Below are 26,989 nucleotides of genomic sequence, written 5' to 3' on the forward strand. Positions count from 1 at the left end.
GGATATTAGCAAAGCACACAGGGACAGAAACTGGGGCCTCTTTGAGGGACGCTGGCATTTGAAAGCAGGCCCTGGTCCAAGCATGCCTTCTTCTCCTGCCTCGACCCATGGGGGCTCCCTATCAGCACGTGCCCCCTTCTCATCTGGTCCCATCCTGCAGCTGGGCTGAGGCCCTTCCCCAGTGTAGAACCTTCCACTGCCTTCCCTTTGCACTTAGAATAGTATCTAAATTCCTCACCATAGCATCTGTACCTGCTTTGCTCTCTACTTGAACGGCTCTTTCCTTCTGTCCTCATCCTTTTGGCCTCAGTTTGTTTTACTTCCTCAGGGAAATGGCCTTGGTTGAGGCCAGCTCTGTTGGGTAAACATTCATCCTGCACTTTTTCTTAACACTCAGCACACATATAATGACCTGTCCCAGATCCATTTTCTGCATCGGATTAGGGAGTAGGGAGCCCTGTCCTAGTGATGTCCACTGTCTTGGTCCAGTATCAGGCATGTAAGTATTTGTTGGATATATGGCCTCATAAATGAATAAATGAATGAGGAAGTGAATAAATGAATGAAGACTGAAGGGAGAGGACTAAAGACCCGCCCTGCAAATTAATGACTCATCTGGAATTTCAGCGTTAAGCAGGGAAGGGGTGGTGTAGGGAGTTACCCCAGAAGCCTCTGAAGTTGCATATCCAAATAGGTGACTTGGGGAGAGGTTAATACGTCTGCAAGCAAACCAGGCTCATCAAAGGCAGCCTCCAGGCCTCCTGCAGGTCTGGAGAACACTCACCTGCACCATCTGTGTGGTTCTTACTGGCTGTGGTTTTCATCATTTTCTCACTGAAGAAAAGAAAAAGAGAGTCAGCGATACAGTTTCCCAAATGCGTTTCCCCCCTTCCATTCACTATTCCAAGCAATCAGCAGCAGCTAGTGAGGGTATTAAGCAATGAAGGTATTTCAGCATCAGCACCACTACTGGCCGGGATGGAAAAGGCTTCCCAGGTGTGCAGCTGAGGCACGCTCATGGCTCTCAGATGACGGAGGATGTGGATACATGTGGATGGTGGCGGCAGGCACTGCACAGCGGTCCATGAAGCCACATGCACTGGGAAGCGCATTACCCTTCTTGGGCCAAAGAATTACCAGAAATAGACAAGCAAACAAACAAACCATGATTCATAGAGATGTGGATATTTTCAGCCTTGAAATGATTACAAGAAAACGATTGGAATGAATGAATGATCTTAATCATTAAAGAGAAACAGATTGAATTACTTTGAATTGGTTTGCTTTCTTTTTTTTTTTTTACCTAGATGCATCTTTGCTATTACTTGTAAGGGGCCCTTTAAAAAGCGCAGACTGAACAAGGCCAGTTAAACTGGCAATCTGTTTCTCCATGGCTTGCATCCTCTCTCTGTAAAACAAGAGAATTGTTTGTTAAAGCTTATGTTGACTTTCAGACTGGTTTGTCTAGGTGAATGATCATCTGAGGGTTATAGAAGTTCCACTTAGCAGGCCTCCAAAGTTCACCCCAACCTGGTTTGGGGAAGCTAACGAGCCTGCAAATTCCCACTGAGCTCAAGATTTGATGGTCAGAGTTTAGTATTAACCCGATGACCTTACTGAAAAGACAATGGACAGACCAGCAGAGGCCTCATGGAAAACGGAAAAGCTTGGAAACAATTCTCTTTGTGCATCTTTGTGTTTTTGAGCCTTTCTGCCCTTCTTTTACTATTTGACCTCTGCACCAGCGGGGCCCTAGGCCACTTCTGAGCTGTGCTCCTCCCGCAGCTGGGAGGCTGCTGACTGATTTTGGTGTAAATGATGGAGATGTTTGTTGTGTGTTTGGAGTAAAACTTGTTGTAAAGCCCAAGAGCAACACAAAGCGAATGTCTCTTACGAACATGGAAAAGTGTGTTTGAAATCAATGTCTTCCTTGAGGGTAGAGGGTCCTCAAATCAATGTCATAGGAACCTGGGGGCTTTTACAGGATCAAGCAGGAAAACAAATACCCCTAACAACTTGGTTATCTCAAGACCTGAATAAAAACTCTTCCCAATTTTGATATTATACACAGATACTACACCTCTCTGTTCAGGGCTCTCCAGTGCTACGCACAATTCATGTAGCTTTTGAAACTGGCTCACATTTCTGTACGTCAGACAATGGCAGTGCCATGGAACTATTACCAGTATTCCCAACACATTATCAAATCACCACCACAGAGTGACCTCTGCTAAGGACAGCCATCACACACGCAATGGCATGTGAATTCAGTTATACCTACTTGGTAGTTCAAGACAATAAAAGAGAGAAGGGAGAAGAGTTAGAACAGTGTGGACACCGGGACTACCGTCGTATCCCATCAGCAAGTGTCTAGTCCCAGCCTGAGACAGAAAAGGGACCCCGTTCTTCACTGGGGGTCTCAGTCCCATGGGCCTCTTGTAGTATGAGCAATGGTGATGATTCCTGGGCTACAAACAGCACTTTCAGACACTGTGGCTTTTAAATACAAGCCAACTACTTTATCTGGTACCCAAGAGAAAAAGTCATGGTGGCCTGTTCTTTCACTAGAACAAAATAACTGGTTATGCTGGACTTCATGAGAGATGCTGTATCTGTATCTTGAACTTCATGGCAATCAAGAGGATTTTCAAGGGTAATTTTGTTCATACACAACTTTTTGGTCTTGCGTTTTGCCTTTCGAATATAACTCTTAGTGCCGTAAAAAAAAATTGAGATTCTTTTCACAATTGCAAGCTTCTGACTTCAGAATTCCATGCATTTGCTTTAGTTTAAAATGGATGGTTGTGTCACAATATTGGGTTTCTTGGATGTAAGTCGTGCAGTCTGGAGAGTTAATGGTTGTCAACCCACTGGGGGGAAAAATTAAGTATTAATAGTATGATCTCTTTGTTCTAATAGTGTGGAAAGAAGAAATCTCAAACAGTGAGAAGAGATATGCACCTACCCGGAGTGACTTTCCAAGTGTTTCCAGGCATAGCTATGAACGCTAAACCTCTGAGCTGCAGAGCATTTTCAGTTATACGTGTATTCTTGGTGGCCTGTCTGCCATTAAGCAGTGCATTGCCAAAGAGAAAAATAAGAAATTCCACTCAAGAAAGCAGGTTAGTAAATACCCATTGGAGATCCCAAGTTTATCAGACCCAAGTTGCACGGCACCTTGGAAACGATGGGGTGGTGGCTGGTCTCCACGTGTCGGGGGCACAGACTCACACAAGTGAGCTCTTGGGAAATGGACCACTTCTGGGGGGACCTGCTGAGTTCCAGGTAGAAGTTGTCCAGAACCCCCATTCTTCCCACAGTAATGCTGGAAGCCAAACTCAAGGCCCTAAGAGCGGCGGAGAGCTACCCCGAGATGTACGAGTTTACTGCTCTTATTCAATCCTAGGCAAATGCAAAGGATTTCATTTCTTTTAAAATGGCAGGACATTCTTAGGGTCTAGACAGCTTTGGTTAGGAAGAGGCTTAATGGGTTCTGTGAAGCTGTAGTGCAAGATACGAAGGTGTGGAGACAGACTACACTCAAGAGACAATAATATTAAGAGATGTAAACAGTAGGTAAGTCCACAGATGAAGAGAATAAGCAAGAGTGTGGTGGGAGAGAAATGGCAGATGGATTCCAATGCTGGCCTAGGCACGGTCCTGATTAGGGCTAAATCAGTGTACTCTCTGGTCCCTCTCTGGTCACCAGCTTTCATTAACTGGTCTAACAAAGGAGGGCAGCAGCATTAAAAACTGAAACAAAGCACCAGAATCATTCCAGATTCAAGACATCGACCGTCAACAGATTCATCACCATGGTGAGAACTGCCGAATGGTTCTGCACAGGTGGGTCCTCTCAGAGGGGTGTCCACAGGGCTTCGTACATGCCTTTGGCATCCTCCTTGGCTCAGTAGGTACTTGGCTTCTCACCCATCTCCCCCTAGACAATGGTTTCAGGATGCAGAGAAAGAAAACCCCCAAATGGCACCCCACTCTCCTGACTCCCCAGGGATGATGCTGACGTAGGATGAGGGTCTGGATGCTGTGGAGCAAAAGCCCTGCGTCTAGTCCGGATATCCACACGCTTGTTCTCCTTTTTGTATCTGTGAGGACAGGACTGGATGCTCCTTGGGTGGCCTCCTCCAGGCTATGTCACCAGTGGGGTCACCAGGAAGGAGACATGATCTATCAGAACCTTGAGAGTTCAGCACGCTTGAGCTTGACGGTCAAGGGAGAGCGATTCTCTCCCCCTGCTCAGGAAACAGTGCATGCCCCAGGTGCCGTGCACACGGATTGCACATGCGTGTGCCACCGTCTTGGCCAAATCCACTTCACAAAAATATATTTCTTTTGACACATGGTAATGAGAAAACTTTTTCCCTCCTGTTTAATCATCAAAGTGTTTCTGGTTTCAGGATTCATTTGAGGGAGATTATCTCATTTATAAATTCATAAATAAGATTGTCTTTCCATTTCATGGTTGGTAATCTGGAAACAATTTTATGGTTTAACTAAATTTCAGCAACTGGAAACTTAGGCAGACTTCTATGATGAAATGTTATGAAGTATGTTTTAATGGGAAAGGGGAAAAGAGAGAAATGCAGTGGAAGAGAAAACGACCCTGTCATTTTATTGCAGTGGCAATTTTGTACGATAATCACCAGAATACTGAAGATGCTCAAGTTAATTCTTGCCAGTATCGTTTGGTTTAAGGTATTCCAGGGCAGGTATAATTACTACTGTTGAAAAGATGGTTTAAAAGTGATTTCATAAACCATTTTATATCATTCCATAAACCATATTTATGTGATTAGTATGTATGGTTAACTAGTCATTTAGTGTCATAAGTCAGGCTGGCTGAATGAATTTTCTCGGGGTCCAAGCATAATATTAATAAAAAATTCAAATCCAATCCAGAGAAGGTGCTGATCCCAGTATTAAATTCCTGTTGCTACAACCAGCTTTCCTGCAAGCCTCATGTCTGCCTGTGAAGATGAAGCAAAACCCAGACTGCTCGTGGTCTGCTCTCTGTCTGCAGAGTCCGGGGAAGGAAAAAAAAAAAAATCTGCATTTGGGGAGATATTTTTAGCCAGTGAGTCCATTCATACGACTTTTTGATTTAAGTTTTCACTTTCAATGTTTTTGACTGGGGACTTCTCTTTGGACTGACTGAGGCCTCCTTAAGCCTGAATTAAGTCTTTATCATTGTGTATCTAGGTAAATTAATGGCTATTAAAAAACAAGTAGTATGAGAATGGAATTCCCCTATAATAAACCCCTAAGGAAATGTTTTTAAATATCCAAAAGTGCTGGGAGCTGGCTGAAACCAGCCAACCAAGCTGATGTGATAAGGTCCCAAGTCCGCATTCACCTTGGTAACCAGTTACTAACTTTGGAACGTAGTGGTACAGGATAGTCCGTGACAACTGTAGTAACCAGGGCTGGCTTTCTGAGAGTACTTGCTAGGTGGTCCATCATTCCCTTCTAGTTCTAGTATTTTGTCATTATTTTTCTGGTTCCTGCTCATTCCCTGTTGCCTCTCTCCCCTTCAGAAAGTGATAAACGGTCAATGAGTCATCAACAAACATTTCTGAGCACTTAATATGTGCTAGGCACCATGTGAGCTGCTGTGGACATGGCAAGTATCATCATCCTTAAGCAATGCCTGCCTTTCACAAAGTCAATTTTTTTTCTAGGAGCAATCTAAGTGACTTAAAACCCTTTCGTCTTGGCAGTGCTGAAGGCGTTTTCCCCAGAAATTGAATAGTGAACAGGTTTAAAGCTAGGCCATGCCCTTGTTTGTTCATGTCCCGATTCTTTGCTATGAGGGAAAAAAATCCAGAGTAATTGAAGACACTGTTTTTAGATGAGTTCACAGAGCACTGGAATTCAAATGATCTGAATTTGTGGAAAAGCTTTAAAGAGGACTCTGAGCCATGAGCTTCCTATTTCTGCCCAAAGTTAACCTATTGGTGAAAGAGCTGATAACTAAAGACATTCTTCTAAAAATGCCCAATAAATTTAACTTCTCATGGAAACATCTAGATTTATTGAGGAGATATTGACAGAGTTAGTGGTAACTGCAGTGGGGCTGAAATGACATGTACCTCTAAATATTTCGTAGGCAACAGTACTGCCTGGGTACCACCGCATGCTCCTTAGGGATAACAGCCACATCTTGCACCTTTTCTTGCATCCTCAGTCCTTAGAGGAGGACGGGGCACACAGAGGCTCAGGAAGAAATATCATCTGTAACCCTGACCTTGAAGGCTGCTATCTCTCCCCCTGCCCTCTGCTCATGGAGAAAGGAGACAAGGGCTGTTCTATCTTCCCTTTGCCACTTCAATCCGTCATCTGTCCAAACTCTCACCATCTCCCCTGCTTCTGAGTTCTGAATTACTCATTCTTAAGTTCCCTACCCGCATCCAGGAAATTCCCTCACGTCCTTGGATGACCTCAGCACAGGAAGTTGGCCTCCTGGCTGCCACACCCCAGGCCATAACCTTTTATAGCTTCAACATTCACACCAATAACCCTTTCAGAAATTTGGCACTAAGATCCCCAAACTCTTCTTCAGACATTCTCTGATCTTAAATTCTTACTTGGTATAGTTTTACGTTCTAGATCTGAAACTCCAAAGTCCCCTTTAAGAATAGCAATCTTTGGTTGTCTTCTGTTCCCTTATTCACACAAACCAGCTCTTTGCCTGCATGCCGGCCTTACCTCCTTCACTGCCAGCCATCAATACTGTGTGGGAATTCCTTTTAATTTTCCTGCTCCTTACCTGGTGGACCCCCTCACATACTCTCCACTGTCCTGACCTCTTTCTCAGCCTTGCTGTCCCTCTGCTGGTATGACTTTGCCCCTGAATGACTGAGGAGCAGAACAGATGAGAAGAAATTGACTGGCGTGGTGGCAGTGAGGTTGAGAGCAAGGGCTGGAGTCTGGGCATCTTCGGATACAGCTCTGAGAGCATCCTCTGCTGTTTGGTGTGGAACGTGAGAGACAGCGTCAATAAGACACCAAGGCTTTTGGCCCAAGTAATGGATGAAAGAAGTAGTCATACCCGAGATGGGAAGACAGAAGTTCGTTTTTGGACATGCTGAGTTGACCAACAGACATTCAAGGGGAGATACAAATCAGCGCTAATAAATCACTGCATGTCTCTGAGTCTCAGTTTCCTCAACCATCAAACTAGGATAACAACTGCCTTAGCTGTCCCACAGGCTGTCCTCCTACAGTGACATGGGGAAGGAGGGCAAAGGAGAAAATACACGCGCAAGCACATTATAACAGGCAAAACCTTATGGATACGTAAGGCTTCCCTTTATCCCTTCAAGTTCATTCATTCAGCAACGATTTTTCTGGCATCAACTATGCCAGGCACAATTCTAACTGCTGGGGAATTAGTGGTGAATAAAACAAAGGGCTTGGTGGAGTCAAGGTGGTGGAGTGGAAGGACACAGAGTTCACGTCTCCCCACAACTAGGGCACCTACCAGATGCTGTTGGGGGACCTCGACACTCAAGGAGATGGGAGGAAGCCCCGAGTGACTGGGTATGACATGGGGGGGATTGAGGGGGGAGGAAAAGTGGAGGCCAGATGGGATCAGTGCCCCTGAGGGGTGGCTGGGAGAGGGGAGGGGTTCCTACACCTGGAGGGACCCTCGGGGGCTCGGAGGATCAGGGGAGAGTGCGGCTAGCATTCCCCCTGCCCAATCAGGCCCCGGGAAGCCTGCTGGGTCCCAGGCTGGGTTCTCTGTCTTCTGGGGCCCCCTCCGGCCATGCTGGTCCTAGGGGCGTAGGGAGGGGGAGAAGAGGAGGAGAGGCAGACAGGGAGGGGCCCTCCAGGATCGGAGGATCAGGGGAGATGTGGCTAGTTTCCCCCACCCACTTGGGCCCTGGGAAGCCTGCTGGGCTTCCGGGCCTGGTCCCCTGCCTTTCAGGGCCCCCTCCAGCTGCATGGGTCATAGGGGCGGGGGGTGGGGGGTGGGCAGTGAGAAGAGGAGAGACGAACAGGGAAGGAGCCTCCGGAATTAGAGGATGGGGGGAACGTGCCTAGTGTTTCCCCTGCCCACTCGGGCCCAGAAAGCCTGCTGGGGTCCTGGGCCTGCTCCTCTGGCCTCCGAGGCCAGAGGCGCTCCTGGGCCCCTCCAGCCGTGCTGAGCCTAAGCCCCCTCCCCCCCAGGGCCTTTCCCATCGGCACGCGGTTCTAATGGCCTAAACCCTGCCACTGCCAAAGCCCCACCCCTCACAGCCAAGGCAATTTCCAGCTGTTTTTTTTTTTTTTTGCTATTGTGGTTCTGTTTCACCTTCTGGCTGTTGTTTCATCTATACTTTTATTTTTTCTAACATATCTGTTAGTTTTCTCATCTTATTTTATTTATTACTGTTATTGTTCTGCTCCTTTTTTTTTGTTGCTATCCCGCACAGCTTGCAGGATCTTGGTTCAAGCCGGGGGGTTGGGCCTGAGCTCCTGGGGGTCGGGCCTGAGCTCCTGTGGTGGGAGCTCTGAGTCAGGACCACTGGACTAACAAAGAACCTCAGACCCCCGGGAATATTCATCAGAGTGAGATCTCCCATAGGTCCTCATCTCAGCACCAAGACCCGGCTCTACCCAACAGCCTACAAACTCCAGTGTGGGAAGCCTCAGGCCAAACAACCAGGAAGACAGGAACACAATCCCACCCATTAAAAAAAAAAAAAAATTGAGATGACAAAAAAATATGTTACAGATGAAGGAGCAAGGTGAAAACCTACAAGAAAACCTACAAGACCTACCTGAAAAAGAATTCACAGTAATGATAGTAAAGATGATCCGGAATCTTGGAAAAAGATGGAGGCATGGATCGAGAAAATACAAGAAATGTTTGACAAAGATCTAGAAGAACTAAAGAACAAACAAACTCTGCAGGCCAGCAGGGAGTGGCAAGATATACTTAAAGTGATGAAAGAGAAAAACCTACAACCAAGATTACTCTACCTGGCAAGGATCTCATTCAGATGGAGAAATCAAAAGCTTTACATACAAGCAAAAGTTAAAGAGAATTCAGCACCACCAAACCAGCTTTACAACAAATGCTAAAGGAACTTCCCTAGGCAGGAACACAAGAGAAGAAAAGGACCCACAAAAACAAACCCAAAACAATTAAGAAAATGGTAATAGGAACATACATATCAAAAATTACCTTGACTGTAAATGGATTAAATGCTCCAACCAAAAGACACAGACTGGCTGAATGGATATAAAAACAAGACCCATATGTATGTTGTCTACAAGAAATCCACTTCAGACCTAGGGACACATACAGACTGAAAGTGAGGGGATGGAAAAAGATATTCCATGCAAATGGAAATCAAAAGAAAGCTGGAGAGGAGGGAGGGGCAAGATGGCGGAAGAGTAAGACGCGGAGATCACCTTCCTCCCCACAGATACATGAGAAATACATCTACACGTGGAACTGCTCCTACAGAACACCCACTGAACGCTGGCAGAAGACGTCAGACCTCCCAAAAGGCAAGAAAATCCCCACGTACTTGGGTAGGGCAAAAGAAAAAAGAAATAACAGAGACAAAAGAATAGGGACGGGACCTGCACCAGTGGGAGGGAGCTGTGAAGGAGGAAAGGTTTCCACACACTAGGAAGCCCCTTCGTGGGCAGAGACTGCGGGTAGCAGAGGGGGGAAGCTTCGGAGCCACGGAGGAGAGCGCAGCCACATTGGTGCGGAGGGCAAAGCGGAGATTCCCGCACAGAGGAGCGGTGCCGACCAGCACTCACCAGCCCGAGAGGCTTGTCTGCTCAGCCGCCGGGGCGGGCGGGGCCTGGGAGCTGGGGCTCGGGCTTCGGTGCTAGCCGGGAGGGAGTCCGGGAAAAAGACTGCAGCTGCCAAAGAGGCAAGAGAATTTTTCTTGCCTCTTTGTTTCGCGGCGCGCAAGGAGAGGGGATTCAGAGCGCCGCCTAAACGAGCTCCAGAGACGGGCGCGAGCCGCGGCTATCAGCGCGGATCCCACAGCAACAGGGACGCAGAGGGAAAAACGGAGAGATTCCCGCACAGAGGCTCGGCGCCGAGCAGCACTCACCAGCCCGAGAGGCTTGTCTGCTCACCCGCCGGGGCGGGCGGGGGCTGGGAGCTGAGGCGCGGGCTTCGGTCGGATCCCAGGGAGAGGACTGGGGTTGGCTGCGTGAACACAGCCTGAAGGGTCTAGCGCACCACAACTAGCCGGGAGGGTGCACGAGAAAAAGTCTGCAGCTGCCGAAGAGGCAGGAGACTTTTTCTTGCCTCTTTGTTTCGCGGCGCGCAAGGAGAGGGGATTCAGAGCGCCACTTAAACGAACTCCAGAGACGGGCGCGAGCCGCGGCTATCAGCGCGGACCCCAGAGACGGGCATGAGACGCTAAGGCTGCTGCTGCCGCCACCAAACAGCCTGTGGGCGAGCACAGGTCATTCTCCACACTGCCCCTCCCGGGAGCCTGTGCAGCCCGCCACGGCCAGGCTCCCGTAATCTGGGGACAACTTCCCCGGGAGAGCACACGGCGCGCCTCAGGCTGCTGCAACGTCACGCCGGCTTCTGCCGCCGCAGGCTCGCCCCGCCTCCTCCGTACCGCTCCCTCCCCCCGGCCTGACTGAGCCGGAGCCCCCGAATCAGCTGCTCCTTTAACCCCGTTCTGTCTGGGCGGGGAACAGATGCCCTCAGGCAACCTACATGCAGAGGCGGGTCCAAATCCAAACCTGAACCCCGGGAGCTGTACGAACAAAGAAGAGAAAGGGAAATCTCTCCCAGCAGCCTCAGAAGCAGCGGATTAAAGCTCCACAAACAACTTGATGTGCCTGCATCTGTTGAATACCTGAATAGACAACGAATCATCCCAAATTTAGGAGATGGACTTTGGGAGCAGGATATATTAACTTTTCCCCTTTTCCTTTTTTTTGTGAGTGTAGATGTGTATGCTTCTGGGTGAGATTTTGTCTGTATAGCTTTGCTCTCACCGTTAGTCCTAGGGTTAGGTCCATCCGTTTTTTTGTTTTTTTTTGTTTTTTTTTGGCTTAAAAATTTTTTTTTGTCCCTAATAAATGTTTTCTTAATAATTTTTTCCTTATTTTCTATTTTTAAAAAAATTTTTAATAAGTTTTTTCACATTTTTTATTTTAAAAAATTAAAAAATTTTTTTTCTTAATAAATCTTTTCTAAATAATTTTTTTCTTATTTTTAGTATAAAAAATTAATAAATCTATTTTTAAAAATTAAAAAAATTTTTTTTCTTAATAAATTTACTCTTAATAATTTTTTTTCTTATTTTTTATTATAATTGCTTTATTTTATTTTATTTTATCCTCTTTTTTCCTTTCTTTCCATTTTTTCTCCCTTTTATTCTGAGCCGTGTGGATGAAAGGCTATTGGTGCTCCAGCCAGGCATCAGGGCTGTGCCTCTGAGGTGGGAGAGCCAACTTCAGGACACTGGTCCACAAGAGACCTCCCAGCTCCACGTAATACTAAACGGCGAAAATCTCTCACAGATCTCCATCTCAACATCAAGACCCAGCTTCACTCAACGACCAGCAAGCTACAGTGCTGGACACCCTATGCCAAACAACTAGCAAGAGAGGAACACAGCCCCATCCATTAACAGAGAGGCTGCCTAAAATCATAATAAGGCCACAGACACCCCAAAACACACCACCAGACGTGGACGAACCCACCAGAAAGACAACATCCAGCCTCATCCACCAGAACACAGGCACTAGTTCCCTCCACCAGGAAACCTACACAACCCACTGAACCAACCTTAGCCACTGGGGACAGATACCAAAAACAACGGGAACTATGAACCTGCAGCCTGTGAAAAGGAGACCCCAAACACAGTAAGATAAGCAAAATGAGAAGACAGAAAAACACACAGCAGATGAAGGATCAGGGTCAAAACACACCAGACCTAACAAATGAAGAGGAAATAGGTAGTCTACCTGAAAAAGAATTCAGAATAATGATAGTAAGGATGATCCAAAGTCTTGGAAATAGAATAGACAAAATGCAAGAAACATTTAACAAGGACGTAGAAGAACTAAAGAGGAACCAAGAAACGATGACAAGCACAATAAATGAAATTAAAAATACTCTAGATGGGATCAATAGCAGAATAACTGAGGCAGAAGAACGGATAAGTGACCTGGAAGATAAAATGGTGGAAATAACTACTGCAGACCAGAATAAAGAAAAAAGAATGAAAAGAACTGAGGACAGTCTCAGAGACCTCTGGGACAACATTAAACACACCAACATTCGAATTATAGGGGTCCCAGAAGAAGAAGAGAAAAAGAAAGGGACTGAGAAAATATTTGAAGAGATTATAGTTGAAAACTTCCCTAATATGGGAAAGGAAATAGTTAATCAAGTCCTGGAAGCACAGAGAGTCCCATACAGGATAAATCCAAGGAGAAACACAACAAGACACATATTAATCAAACTATCAAAAATTAAATATAAAGAAAACATATTAAAAGCAGCAAGGGAAAAACAACAGATAACACACAAGGGCATCCCCATAAGGTTAACAGCTGATCTTTCAGCAGAAACGCTGCAAGCCAGAAGGGAGTGGCAGGATATACTTAAAGTGATGAAGGAGAAAAACCTACAACCAAGATTACTCTACCCAGCAAGGATCTCATTCAGATTTGATGGAGAAATTAAAACCTTTACAGACAAGCAAAAGCTGAGAGAGTTCAGCACCACCAAACCAGCTTTACAACAAATGCTAAAGGAACTTCTCTAGGCAAGAAACACAAGAGAAGGAAAACACCTACAATGACAAACCCAAAACATTTAAGAAAATGGGAATAGGAACATACATATCGATAATTACCTTAAATGTAAATGGATTAAATGCTCCCACCAAAAGACACAGACTGGCTGAATGGATACAAAAACAAGACCCATATATATGCTGTCTACAAGAGACCCACTTCAGACCTAGAGACACATACAGACTGAAAGTGAGGGGATGGAAAAAGATATTCCATGCAAATGGAAATCAAAAGAAAGCTGGAGTAGCAATTCTCATATCAGACAAAATAGACTTTAAAATAAAGACAATTACAAGAGACAAAGACGGACACTATATAATGATCAAGGGATCGATCCAAGAGGAAGGTATAACAATTGTAAATATTTATGCACCCAACATAGGAGCACCTCAATACATAAGGCAAATACTAACAGCCATAAAAGGGGAAATCGACAGTAACACAATCATAGTAGGGGACTTTAACACCCCACTTTCACCAATGGACAGATCATCCAAAATGAAAATAAATAAGGAAACACAAGCTTTAAATGATACATTAAACAAGATGGACTTAATTGATATTTATAGGACATTCCACCCAAAAACAACAGAATACACATTTTTCTCAAGTGCTCATGGAACATTCTCCAGGATAGATCATATCTTGGGTCACAAATCAAGCCTTGGTAAATTTAAAAAAATTGAAATCGTATCAAGTATCTTTTCCGACCACAACACTATGAGACTAGATATCAATTACAGGAAAAGATCTGTAAAAAATACAAACACATGGAGGCTACACAATACACTACTTAATAACGAAGTGATCACTGAATAAATCAAAGGGGAAATCAAAAAATACCTAGAAACAAATGACAATGGAGACACGACGATCCAAAACCTATGGGATGCAGCAAAAGCAGTTCTAAGAGGGAAGTTTATAGCAATACAAGCCTACATCAAGAAACAGGAAACATCTCGAATAAACAACCTAACCTTGCACCTAAAGCAATTAGAGAAAGAAGAACAAAAAAACCCCAAAGCTAGCAGAAGGAAAGAAATCATAAAGATCAGATCAGAAATAAATGAAAAAGAAATGAAGGAAACAATAGCAAAAATCAATGAAACTAAAAGCTGGTTCTTTGAGAAGATAAACAAAATTGATAAACCATTAGCCAGACTCATCAAGAGAAAAAAGGAGAAGACTCAAATTAATAGAATTAGAAATGAAAAAGGAGAAGTAACCACCGACACTGCAGAAATACAAACGATCATAAGAGATTACTACAAGCAACTCTATGCTAATAAAATGGACAACCTGGAAGAAATGGACAGATTCTTAGAAATGCACAACCTGCCGAGACTGAACCAGGAAGAAATAGAAAATATGAACAGACCAATCACAAGCACTGAAATTGAAACTGTGATTAAAAATCTTCCAACACACAAAAGCCCAGGACCAGATGGCTTCACAGGCGAATTCTATCAAACATTTAGAGAAGAGCTAACACCTATCCTTCTCAAACTCTTCCAAAATATTGCAGAGGGAGGAACACTCCCCAACTCATTCTACGAGGCCACCATCACCCTGATACCAAAACCAGGCAAAGATGTCACAAAGAAAGAAAACTACAGGCCAATATCACTGATGAACATAGATGCAAAAATCCTCAACAAAATACTAGCAAACAGAATCCAACAGCACATTAAAAGGATCATACACCATGATCAAGTGGGGTTTATTCCAGGAATGCAAGGATTCTTCAATATACGCAAATCAATCAACGTGATACATCATATTAACAAATTGAAGGAGAAAAACCATATGATCATCTCAATAGATGCAGAGAAAGCTTTCGACAAAATTCAACACCCATTTATGATAAAAGTCCTGCAGAAGGTAGGCATAGAGGGAACTTTCCTCAACATAATAAAGGCCGTATATGACAAACCCACAGCCAACATTGTCCTCAATGGTGAAAAACTGAAACCATTTCCACTAAGATCAGGAACAAGACAAGGTTGCCCACTCTCACCACTATTATTCAACATAGTTTTGGAAGTGTTAGCCACAGCAATCAGAGACGAAAAAGAAATAAAAGGAATCCAAATCGGAAAAGAAGAAGTAAAGCTGTCACTGTTTGCAGATGACATGATACTATACATAGAGAATCCAAAAGAAGCTACCAGAAAACTACTAGAGCTAATCAATGAATTTGGTAAAGTAGCAGGATACAAAATTAATGCACAGAAATCTCTTGCATTCCTGTATACTAATGATGAAAAATCTGAAAGTGAAATTAAGAAAACACTCCCGTTTACCATTGCAACAAAAAGAATAAAATACCTAGGAATAAACCTACCTAAGGAGACAAAAGACCTGTATGCAGAAAATTATAGGACACTGATGAAAGAAATTAAAGATGATACAAATAGATGGAGAGATATACCATGTTCTTGGATTGGAAGAATAAACATTGTGAAAATGACTCTGCTACCCAAAGCAATCTACAGATTCAATGCAATCCCTATCAAACTACCACTGGCATTTTTCACAGAACTAGAACAAAAAATTTCACAATTTGTATGGAAACACAAAAGACCCCGAATAGCCAAAGCAATCTTGAGAACGAAAAATGGAGCTGGAGGAATCAGGCTCCCTGACTTCAGACTATATTACAAAGCTACAGTAATCAAGACAGTTTGGTACTGGCACAAAAACAGAAATATAGATCAATGGAACAGGATAGAAAGCCCAGAGATAAGCCCACGCACATATGGTCACCTTATCTTTGATAAAGGAGGCAAGCATATACAGTGGAGAAAAGACAGCCTCTTCAATAAGTGGTGCTGGGAAAATTGGACAGGTACATGTAAAAGTATGAAATTAGAACACTCCCTAACACCATACACAAAAATAAACTCAAAATGGATTAAAGACCTAAGTGTAAGGCCAGACACTATCAAACTCTTAGAGGAAAACATAGGCAGAACACTGTATGACATAAGTCACAGCAAGATCCTTTTTGACCCAGGTCCTAGAGAAATGGAAATAAAAACACAAATAAATAAATGGGACCTAATGAAACTTAAAAGCTTTTGCACAGCAAAGGAAACCATAAACAAGACCAAAAGACAACCCTCAGAATGGGAGAAAATATTTGCAAATGAAGCAACGGACAAAGGATTAATCTCCAAGATTTACAAGCAGCTCATGCAGCTCAATAACAAAAAAACAAACAACCCAATCCAAAAATGGGCAGAAGACCTAAATAGACATTTCTCCAAAGAAGAGATACAGATTGCCAACAGACACATGAAAGAATCCTCAACATCTTTAATCATTAGAGAAATGCAAATCAAAACTACAATGAGGTATCATCTCACACCGGTCAGAATGGCCATCATCAAAAAATCTACAAACAATAAATGCTGGAGAGGGTGTGGAGAAAGGGGAACACTCTTGCACTGTTGGTGGGAATGTAAATTGATACAGCCACTATGGAGAACAGTATGGAGGTTCCTTAAAAAACTAAAAATAGAACTACCATATGACCCAGCAATCCCACTACTGGGCATATACCCTGAGAAAACCATAATTCAGAAAGAGTCATGTACCAAAATATTCACTGCAGCTCTGTTTACAATAGCCAGGACATGGAAGCAACCTAGGTGTCCATCATCGGATGAATGGATAAAGAAGATGTGGCACATATATACAATGGAATATTACTCAGCCATAAAAAGAAATGAAATGGAGGTGTTTGTAATGAGGTGGATGGAGTTAGAGTCTGTCATACAGAGTGAAGTAAGTCAGAAAGAGAAAAACAAATACAGTATGCTAACACATATATATGGAATCTAAGGGAAAAAAAAAAAAAGAGGTCATGAAGAACCTAGTGGCAAGATGGGAATGGAGACACAGACCTACTAGAGAATGGACTTGAGGATATGGGGGGGGGAGGGGTGAGATGTGACAGGGTGAGAGAGTGTCATGGACATGTATACACTACCAAATGTAAAATAGATGGCTGGTGGGAGGCAGCCGCATAGCACAGGGAGATCAGCTCGGTGCTTTGTGGCCACCTAGGGGGGTGGGAGGGAGGGAGATGCAGGAGGGAAGAGATGTGGCAACATATGTATATGTGTAACTGATTCACTTTGTTGTAAAGCAGAAGCTAGCACACCATTGTAAAGCAATTATACTTCAATAAAGATGTTTAAAAAAAAAAAAAAAAAAAAAAAGAAAGCTGGAATAGCAATACTCATATCAGATAAAATAGACTTTAAAATAAAGAATGTTACAAGAGACAAGGAAGGACACTACATAATGATCAAGGGATCAATCCAAGAAGAAGATATAACAATTAGAAATATATATGCACCCAACATAGGAGCACCTCAATATATAAGGCAAATGCTAACAGCTATAAAAGGGGAAATTGATAGTAACACAATAATAATGGGGGACTTTAACACCCCACTTACACCAATGGACAGATCATCCAGACAGAAAATTAATAAGGAAACATAAGATTTAAATGACACAATAGACCAGATAGACTTAACTGATATTTATAGGACATTCTACCCGAAAACAGCAGATTACACTTTCTTCTCAAGTGCACACTGAACATTCTCCAGAACAGATCACATCTTGGGTCACAAAGCAAGCCTCGGAAAATTTAAGAAAATTGAAAACATATCAAGCATCTTTTCCGACCACAACGCTGTGAGATGAGAAATCAATTACAGGGAAAAAACTGTAAAAAACACGAATACACAGAGGCTAAACAGTGAACTACTAAATAACCAAGAGATCACTGAAGAAATCAAAAAGGAAATAAAAACATACATAGACACAAATGACAATGAAAACAGGATGACCCAAAACCTATGGGACGCAACAACAGCAGTTCTAAGAGGGAAGTTTACAGCAATTCAATCTCACCTCAAGAAACAAGAAAAATCTCAAATAAACAATCTAACCTTACACCTAAAGCAGCTATAGAAAAAAAGAACAAAGAAAACCCAAAGTCAGTAGAAGGAAAGAAATCATAAAGATCAGAGCAGAAATAAATGAAATAGAAATGAAGAAAACAATACCAAAGATCAATGAAACTAAAAGTTGGTTCTTTGAGAAGATAAACAAAATTGATTAACCTTTAGACAGACTCATCAAGAAAAAAAGGAAGAGGACGCAAATCAATAAAATTAGAAATGAAAACGGAGAAATCACAACTGACACTGCAGAAATAAAAAGGATTATCAGAGACTACTACAAACTATATGTCAATAAAATGGACAACCTCGAAGAAATGGAGAAATTCTTGGAAAGGTACAATTTTCCAAGACTGAACCAGGAAGAATTAGAAAATATAAACAGACCTATCACAAGTAATGAAATTGAAACTGAAATTAAAAATCTTTTTCAACAAACAAAAGTCCAGGACCAGATGGTTTCATAGGCAAATTCTAGCAAACATTTAGAGACGAGCTAACACCTATCCTTTTCAAACTCTTCCAAAAAATTGCAGAGGGAGGAACACTCCCAAATTCGTTCAACGAGGCCACCATCACCCTGATACCAAAACTAGACGAAGTTATCACACACACAAAAATTACAGACCAATGTCACTGATGAACACATACGCAAAAACCCTCAACAAAATACTAGCAAACAGAATCCAACAACACATTAAAAGGATCATACACCATGATCAAGTGGAATTTATCCCAGGAATGCAAGGATTCTTCAATATACGCAAATCAATCAATGTGATACACCATATTAACAAATTAAGGAATAAAAACCATATGATCATCTCAACAGATGCAGAAAAAGCTTTTGACAAAATTCAACACCGATTTATGATAAAAACTCTCCAGAAAATGGGCATAGAGGAAACCTACCTCAACATAAAGGCCATATATGACAAACCCACAGCAAACATTATTCTCAATGGTGAAAAACTGAAAGCGTTTCCACTAAGATCAGGAACAAGACAAAGATGTCCACACTTGCCACACTATTCAACACAGTTTTGGAAGTCCTAACCACGGCAATCAGAGAAGAAAAAGAAATAAAAGGAATCCAAATTGGAAAAGAAGAAGTAAAACTGTCACTGTTCGCAGGTGACATGATACTATACATAGAAAATCCTAAGGATGCCACCAGAAAACTACTAGAGCTAATCAATGAATTTGGTAAGGTTGCAGGATACAAAATTATGCATAGAAATCTCTTGTATTCCTATAACTAATGATGAAAAATCAGAAAGAGAAATTAAGGAAACAATCCCATTTACCACTGCAACAAAAAGAATAAAATACCTAGGAATAAACCTACCTAAGGAGACAAAAGACCTGTATGCAGAAAACTATAAAACACTGATGAAAGAAATCAAAGGTGACACAAACAGATGGAGAGATATACCATGTTCTTGGATTGGAAGAATCAATATTGTGAAAATGACTATACTACCTAAAGCAATCTACAGATTCAATGCAATCCCTATCAAATTACCAATGGCATTCTTCACATAATTAGAACAAAATATTTTACGATTTGTATGGAAACACAAAAGACCCTGAATAGTCAAAGCAATTTTAAGAAAAACAGAGCTCGGGGAATCAGGCTCCCCGACTTCAAACTATACTACAAAGCTACAGTAATCAAGACAATATGGTACTGGCACAAAAACAGAAATATAGAACAATGGAACAGGAGAGAAAGCCCAGAGATAAACCCAAGCACATATGGTCACCTAATTTATGACAAAGGAGCCAAGAACATACAATGGAGAAAAGACAGCCTCTTCCAATAAGTGGTGCTGGGAAAACTGGGCAGCTATATGTAAAAGAATGAAAATTAGGACACTCCCTAACACCATACACAAAAATAAACTTAAAATGGATTAAAGATCTAAATGTAAGACCGGACAGTATAAAACTCTTAGAGGAAAACAGGAAAAACACTCTTTGACATAAACCACAGCAAGATCTTTTTTGACCCACCTCCTAGAGTAATGGAAATAAAAACAAAAATAAACAAATGGAACCTAATTAAACTTAAAACCTTCTGCACTGCAAAGGAAACCATAAACAAGACGAAAAGACAACCCTCAGAATGGGAGAAAATATTTGCAAACAAAGCAGCAGACAAAGGATTAATCTCCAAAATATACAAATAGCTCATGGAGCTCAATATCAAAAAAAACAAACAACCCAATTAAAAAATGGGCAGAAAACCTAAATAGACATTTCACCAAAGAAGACATACAGATGGCCAAGAGGCACATGAAAAGATGCTCAACATCACTAATTATTAGAGAAATGCAAATCAAAACTACAATGAGGTATCACCTCACACCAGTCAGAATGGCCATCATCAAAAAATTTACAAACAATAAATGCTGGAGAGGGTGTGGAGAAAAGGGAACCCTCTTGCACTGTTGGTGGGAATGTAAAGTGATACAGCCACTATGGAGAACAATATGGAGGGTCCTTAAAAAACTAAAAATAGAACTACCATATGATCCAGCAATCCCACTACTGAGCATATACCCTGAGAAAACCGTAATTCAAAAGGACACATGCACCCCAGTGTTCACTGCAGCACTATTAACAATAGCCAGGTCATGGAAGCAACGTAAATGCCCACTGACAGACGAATGGATAAAGAAGATGTGGTACATATATGCAATGGAATATTACTCAGCCATAAAAAGGAACAAAATTGGGTCATTTGTAGAGATGTGGATGGACCTAGAGCCTGTCATACAGAGTGAAGTAAGCCGGAAAGAGAAAAACAAATATCGTATATTAACGCATTTATGTGCAATCTTGAAAAATGGTACAGAGGAACCTATTAGCAGGGCAGGAATAGAGACATAGGCATACAGAAGGGACATGTGGACCCATGGGGGGAAGGGGAGGGTGGGATGAATTGGGAGATTAGGATTGACATATATACACTACCATGTGTAAAACAGATAGCAAGTGGGAACATGCTATAAAGCACAGGAAGCTCAGCTCGGTGCACTGTGAAGACCTAGATGGGTGGGATGGGGGGGAGGTGGGAGGGAGGGGATATATGTATACATATAGCTGATTCACTTCATTGTACAGCAGAAACTAACACAATACTGTAAAGCAATTATACTCCAAATAAATAAATAAATAAATAAATAAATAAAACCAAAAAACAAAAAACAAAGGGCTTACCCTGGTGGAATTTACATTCTAGGGACTGAAAGTAATGGTATAACATACTAAAAAAAAAAAAAAAAAAAAAGCTGAGAAGCAGGGCGGCCGGAAAGCATAGAAAAAAGTAGGCAAGATGGCGGAAGAGTAAGACGCGGAGATCACCTTCCTTCCCACAGATACATTAGAAATACATCTACACGTGGAACTGCTCCTACAGAACACCCACTGAACGCTGGCAGAAGACGTCAGACCTCCCAAAAGGCAAGAAACTCCCCACGTACCTGGGTAGGGCAAAAGAAAAAAGAAATAACAGAGACAAAAGAATAGGGACAGAACCTGCACCAGTGGGAGGGAGCTGTGAAGGAGGAAAGGTTTCCACACACTAGGAAGCCCCTTCGCGGGCGGAGACTGCGGGTGGCGGAGGGGGGAAGCTTCGGAGCCACGGGGGAGAGCGCAGCAACAGGGGTGCGGAGGGCAAAGCGGAGAGATTCCCGCACAGAGGATCGGCGCCGAGCAGCACTCACCAGCCCGAGAGGCTTGTCTGCTCACCCGCCGGGGCGGGCGGGGGCTGGGAGCTGAGGCTCGGGCTTCGGTCGGATCGCAGGGAGAGGACTGGGGTTGGCGGTGTGAACACAGCCTGAAGGGGTTAGCGAACCACAGCTAGCTGGGAGGGAGCCCGGGGGGAAAAGTCTGCAGCTGCCGAAGAGGCAAGAGACTTTTTCTTGCCTCTTTGTTTCACGGTGCGCAAGGAGACGGGATTAAGAGCGCCGCCTAAACGAGCTCCAGAGACGGGCGCGAGCCGCGGCTATCAGCATGGACCCCAGAGACGGGCATGAGACGCTAAGGCTGCTGCTGCCGCCACCAAGAAGCCTGTGTGCAAGCACAGGTCACTCTCCACACCGCCCCTCCCGGGAGCCTGTGCAGCCTGCCACGGCCAGGCTCGCATGGTCCAGGGACAACTTCCCCGGGAAAACGCACGGCACGCCTCAGGCTGGTGCAACGTCACGCTGGCCTCTGCCGCCGCAGGCTCGCCCTGCATCCGTACCCCTCCCTCCCCACGGCCTGAGTGAGCCAGAGCCCCCGAAGCAGCTGCTCCTTTAACCCCATCCTGTGTGAGCAAAGAACAGACGCCCTGAGGTGACCTACACGCAGAGGCGGGTCCAAATCCAAAGCTGAACCCCAGGAGCTGTGCGAACAAAGAAGAGAAAGGGAAATCTCTCCCAGCAGCCTCAGAAGTAGCGGATTAAAGCTCCACAAACAACTTGATGTACCTGCATCTGTTGAACACCTGAATAGACAACGAATCATCCCAAATTCAGGAGGTGGACTTTGGGAGCAGGATATATTAATTTTTCCCCTTTTACTTTTTTTGTGAGTGTATATGTATATGCTTCTGGGTGAGATTTTGTCTGTATAGCTTTGCTTTCACCATTTGTCCTAGGGTTCAGTCCATCCGTTTTTTTGTTTTTTTTTTTTACTTAAAAATTTTTTTTTCTTAATAAATTTTTTCTTAATAATTTTTTCCTTATTTTTTAATTTTAAAAAATTAAAAAAAATTTTTTAATAATTTTTTTATTTTTTATTTTAAAAAATTAAAAAAATTTTCTTAATAAATTTTTTCTTAATATTTTTTATTTTTTATTATAATAGCTTTATTTTATTTTATCCTCTTTCTTTCTTTCTTTCTATTTTTTCTCCCTTTTATTCTGAGCCGTGTGGATGAAAGGCTATTGGTGCTCCAGCCAGGCATCAGGGCTGTGCCTCTGAGGTGGGAGAGCCAACTTCAGGACACTGGTCCACAAGAGACCTCCCAGCTCCACAAAATACAAAACGGCAAAAATCTCCCAGAGATCTCCATCTCAACACCAAGACCCAGCTTCACTCAACGACCAGCAAGCTACAGTGCTGGACACCCTACTCCAAACAACTAGCAAGACAGGAACACAGCCCCATCCATTAGCAGAGAGGCTGCCTAAAATCATAATAAGGCCACAGACACCCCAAAACACACCACCAGACGTGGACCTGCCCACCAGAAAGACAAGATCCAGCCTTATCCACCAGAACACAGGCACTAGTCCCCTCCACCAGGAAGCCTACACAACCCACTGAACCAAGCTTAGCCACTGGGGACAGATACCAAAAACAACGGGAACTACGAACCTGCAGCCTGTGAAAAGGAGACCCCAAACACAGTAAGATAAGCAAAATGAGAAGACAGAAAAACACACAGCAGATGAAGGATCAGGGTCAAAACACACCAGACCTAACAAATGAAGAGGAAATACGCAGTCTACCTGAAAAAGAATTCAGAATAATGATAGTAAAGATGATCCAAAATCTTGGAAATAGAATAGACAAAATGCAAGAAACATTTAACAAGGATGTAGAATAACTAAAGAGGAACCAAGCAACGATGAAAAACACAATAAATGAAATTAAAAATACTCTAGAAGGGATCAATAGCAGAATAACTGAGGCAGAAGAACGGATAAGTGACCTGGAAGATAAAATGGTGGAAATAACTACTGCAGAGCAGAATAAAGAAAAAAGAATGAAAAGAACTGAGGACAGTCTCAGAGACCTCTGGGACAACATTAAACGCACCAACATTCGAATTATAGGGGTCCCAGAAGAAGAAGAGAAAAAGAAAGGGACTGAGAAAATATTTGAAGAGATTATAGTTGAAAACTTCCCTAATATGGGAAAGGAAATAGTTAATCAAGTCCTGGAAGCACAGAGAGTCCCATACAGGATAAATCCAAGGAGAAACACGCCAAGACACATATTAATCAAACTATCCAAAATTAAATATAAAGAAAACATATTAAAAGCAGCAAGGGAAAAACAACAAATAACACACAAGGGAATCCCCATAAGGTTAACAGCGGATCTTTCAGCAGAAACTCTGCAAGCCAGAAGGGAGTGGCAGGATATACTTAAAGTGATGAAGGAGAAAAACCTACAACCAAGATTACTCTACCCAGCAAGGATCTCATTCAGATTTGATGGAGAAATTAAAACCTTTACAGACAAGCAAAAGCTGAGAGAGTTCAGCACCACCAAACCAGCTTTACAACAAATGCTAAAGGAACTTCTCTAGGCAAGAAACACAAGAGAAGGAAAACACCTACAATGACAAACCTAAAACATTTAAGAAAATGGGAATAGGAACATACATATCGATAATTACCTTAAATGTAAATGGATTAAATGCTCCCACCAAAAGACACAGACTGGCTGAATGGATACAAAAACAAGACCCATATATATGCTGTCTACAAGAGACCCACTTCAGACCTAGGGACACATACAGACTGAAAGTGAGGGGATGGAAAAAGATATTCCATGCAAATGGAAATCAAAAGAAAGCTGCGGTAGCAATTCTCATATCAGACAAAACAGACTTTAAAATAAAGACTATTACAAGAGACAAAGAAGGACACTATATAATGATCAAGGGATCGATCCAAGAAGAAGGTATAACAATTGTAAATATTTATGCACCCAACATAGGAGCACCTCAATACATAAGGCAAATACTAACAGCCATAAAAGGGTAAATCGAAGGTAACACAATCATAGTAGGGGACTTTAACACCCCACTTTCACCAATGGACAGATCATCCAAAATGAAAATAAATAAGGAAACACAAGCTTTAAATGATACATTAAACAAGATGGACTTAATTGATATTTATAGGACATTCCACCCAAAAACAACAGAATACACATTTTTCTCAAGTGCTCATGGAACATTCTCCAGGATAGATCATATCTTGGGTCACAAATCAAGCCTTGGTAAATTGAAATCGTATCAAGTATCTTTTCCGACCACAACACTATGAGACTAGATATCAATTACAGGAAAAGATCTGTAAAAAATACAAACACATGGAGGCTACACAATACACTACTTAATAACGAAGTGATCACTGAATAAATCAAAGGGGAAATCAAAAAATACCTAGAAACAAATGACAATGGAGACACGATGACCCAAAACCTATGGGATGGAGCAAAAGCAGTTCTAAGAGGGAAGTTTATAGCAATACAAGCCTACATCAAGAAACAGGACACATCTTGAATAAACAACCTAAACTTGCACCTAAAGCAATTAGAGAAAGAAGAACAAAAAAACCCCAAAGCTAGCAGAAGGAAAGAAATCATAAAGATCAGATCAGAAATAAATGAAAAAGAAATGAAGGAGACAATAGCGAAGATCAATAAAACTAAAAGCTGGTTCTTTGAGAAGATAAACAAAATTGATAAACCATTTGCCAGACTCATCAAGAGAAAAAGGGAGAAGACTCAAATTAATAGAATTAGAAATGAAAAAGGAGAAGTAACCACTGACACTGCAGAAATACAAACGATCATGAGAGATTACTACAAGCAACTCTATGCCAATAAAATGGACAACCTGGAAGAAATGGACAGATTGTTAGAAATGCCCAACTGCCGAGACTGAACCAGGAAGAAATAGAAAATATGAACAGACCAATCACAAGCACTGAAATTGAAACTGTGATTAAAAATCTTCCAACATACAAAAGCCCAGGACCAGATGGCTTCACAGGCGAATTCTATCAAACATTTAGAGAAGAGCTAACACCTATCCTTCTCAAACTCTTCCAAAATATTGCAGAGGGAGGAACACTCCCCAACTCATTCTACGAGGCCACCATCACCCTGATTCCAAAACCAGACAAAGATGTCACAAAGAAAGAAAACTACAGGCCAATATCACTGATGAACATAGATGCAAAAATCCTCAACAAAATACTAGCAAACAGAATCCAACAGCACATTAAAAGGATCATACACCATGATCAAGTGGGGTTTATTCCAGGAATGCAAGGATTCTTCAATATACGCAAATCAATCAACGTGATACATCATATTAACAAATTGAAGGAGAAAAACCATATGATCATCTCAATAGATGCAGAGAAAGCTTTCGACAAAATTCAACACCAATTTATGATAAAAGCCCTGCAGAAAGTAGGCATAGAGGGAACTTTCCTCAACATAATAAAGGCCATATATGACAAACCCACAGCCAACATTGTCCTCAATGGTGAAAAACTGTAACCATTTCCACTAAGATCAGGAACAAGACAAGGTTGCCCACTCTCACCACTATTATTCAACATAATTTTGGAAGTGTTAGCCACAGCAATCACAGAAGAAAAAGAAATAAAAGGAATCCAAATCGGAAAAGAAGAAGTAAAGCTGTCACTGTTTGCAGATGACATGATACTACACATAGAGAATCCTAAAGATGCTACCAGAAAACTACTAGAGCTAATCAATGAATTTGGTAAAGTAGCAGGATACAAAATTAATGCACAGAAATCTCTTGCATTCCTATACACTAATGATGAAAAATCTGAAAGTGAAATTAATAAAACACTCCCGTTTACCATTGCAACAAAAAGAATAAAATATCTAGGAATAAACCTACCTAAGGAGACAAAAGACCTGTATGCAGAAAATTGTAAGACACTGATGAAAGAAATTAAAGATGATATAAATAGATGGAGAGATATACCATGTTCTTGGATTGGAAGAATCAACATTGTGAAAATGACTCTACTACCCAAAGCAATCTACAGATTCAATGCAATCCCTATCAAACTACCAGTGGCATTTTTCACAGAACTAGAACAAAAAATTTCACAATTTGTACGGAAACACAAAAGACCCCGAATAGCCAAAGCAATCTTGAGAACGAAAAATGGAGCTGGAGGAATCAGGCTCCGTGACTTCAGACTATGTTACAAAGCTACAGTAATCAAGACAGTTTGGTACTGGCACAAAAACAGAAACATAGATCAATGGAACAGGATAGAAAGCCCAGAGATAAGCCCACGCACATATGGTCACGTTATCTTTGATAAAGGAGGCAAGCATATACAGTGGAGAAAAGACAGCCTCTTCAATAAGTGGTGCTGGGAAAACAGGACAGGTACATGTAAAAGTATGAAATTAGAACACTC

The 26,989-nt window shown here is 42.2% G+C and overlaps 1 protein-coding gene across 16 annotated transcripts in view; it reads right to left on the minus strand.

Moving 5' to 3' along the window:
- KIAA1217 (KIAA1217 ortholog) overlaps positions 1–26,989 on the minus strand; it is a 516,301-nt gene that overhangs the window by 58,640 nt on the left and 430,672 nt on the right. For 11 of the 16 annotated variants that reach the window (XM_061178680.1, XM_061178687.1, XM_061178637.1 and 8 more), the window contains 2 exons: positions 1,304–1,408; positions 785–834 (listed from right to left, as the gene is read on the minus strand). In XM_061178680.1, the coding sequence (XP_061034663.1) occupies positions 785–834; positions 1,304–1,408 (155 nt within the window). The remainder of the gene's footprint in view (positions 1–784; positions 835–1,303; positions 1,409–26,989) is intronic. The other 5 variants (XM_061178654.1, XM_061178707.1, XM_061178715.1 and 2 more) reach the window with 1 other exon arrangement.

This window comes from Eubalaena glacialis, chromosome 2 (assembly GCF_028564815.1).
Source record: "Eubalaena glacialis isolate mEubGla1 chromosome 2, mEubGla1.1.hap2.+ XY, whole genome shotgun sequence".
Taxonomy (NCBI): Eukaryota; Metazoa; Chordata; class Mammalia; order Artiodactyla; family Balaenidae; genus Eubalaena; species Eubalaena glacialis.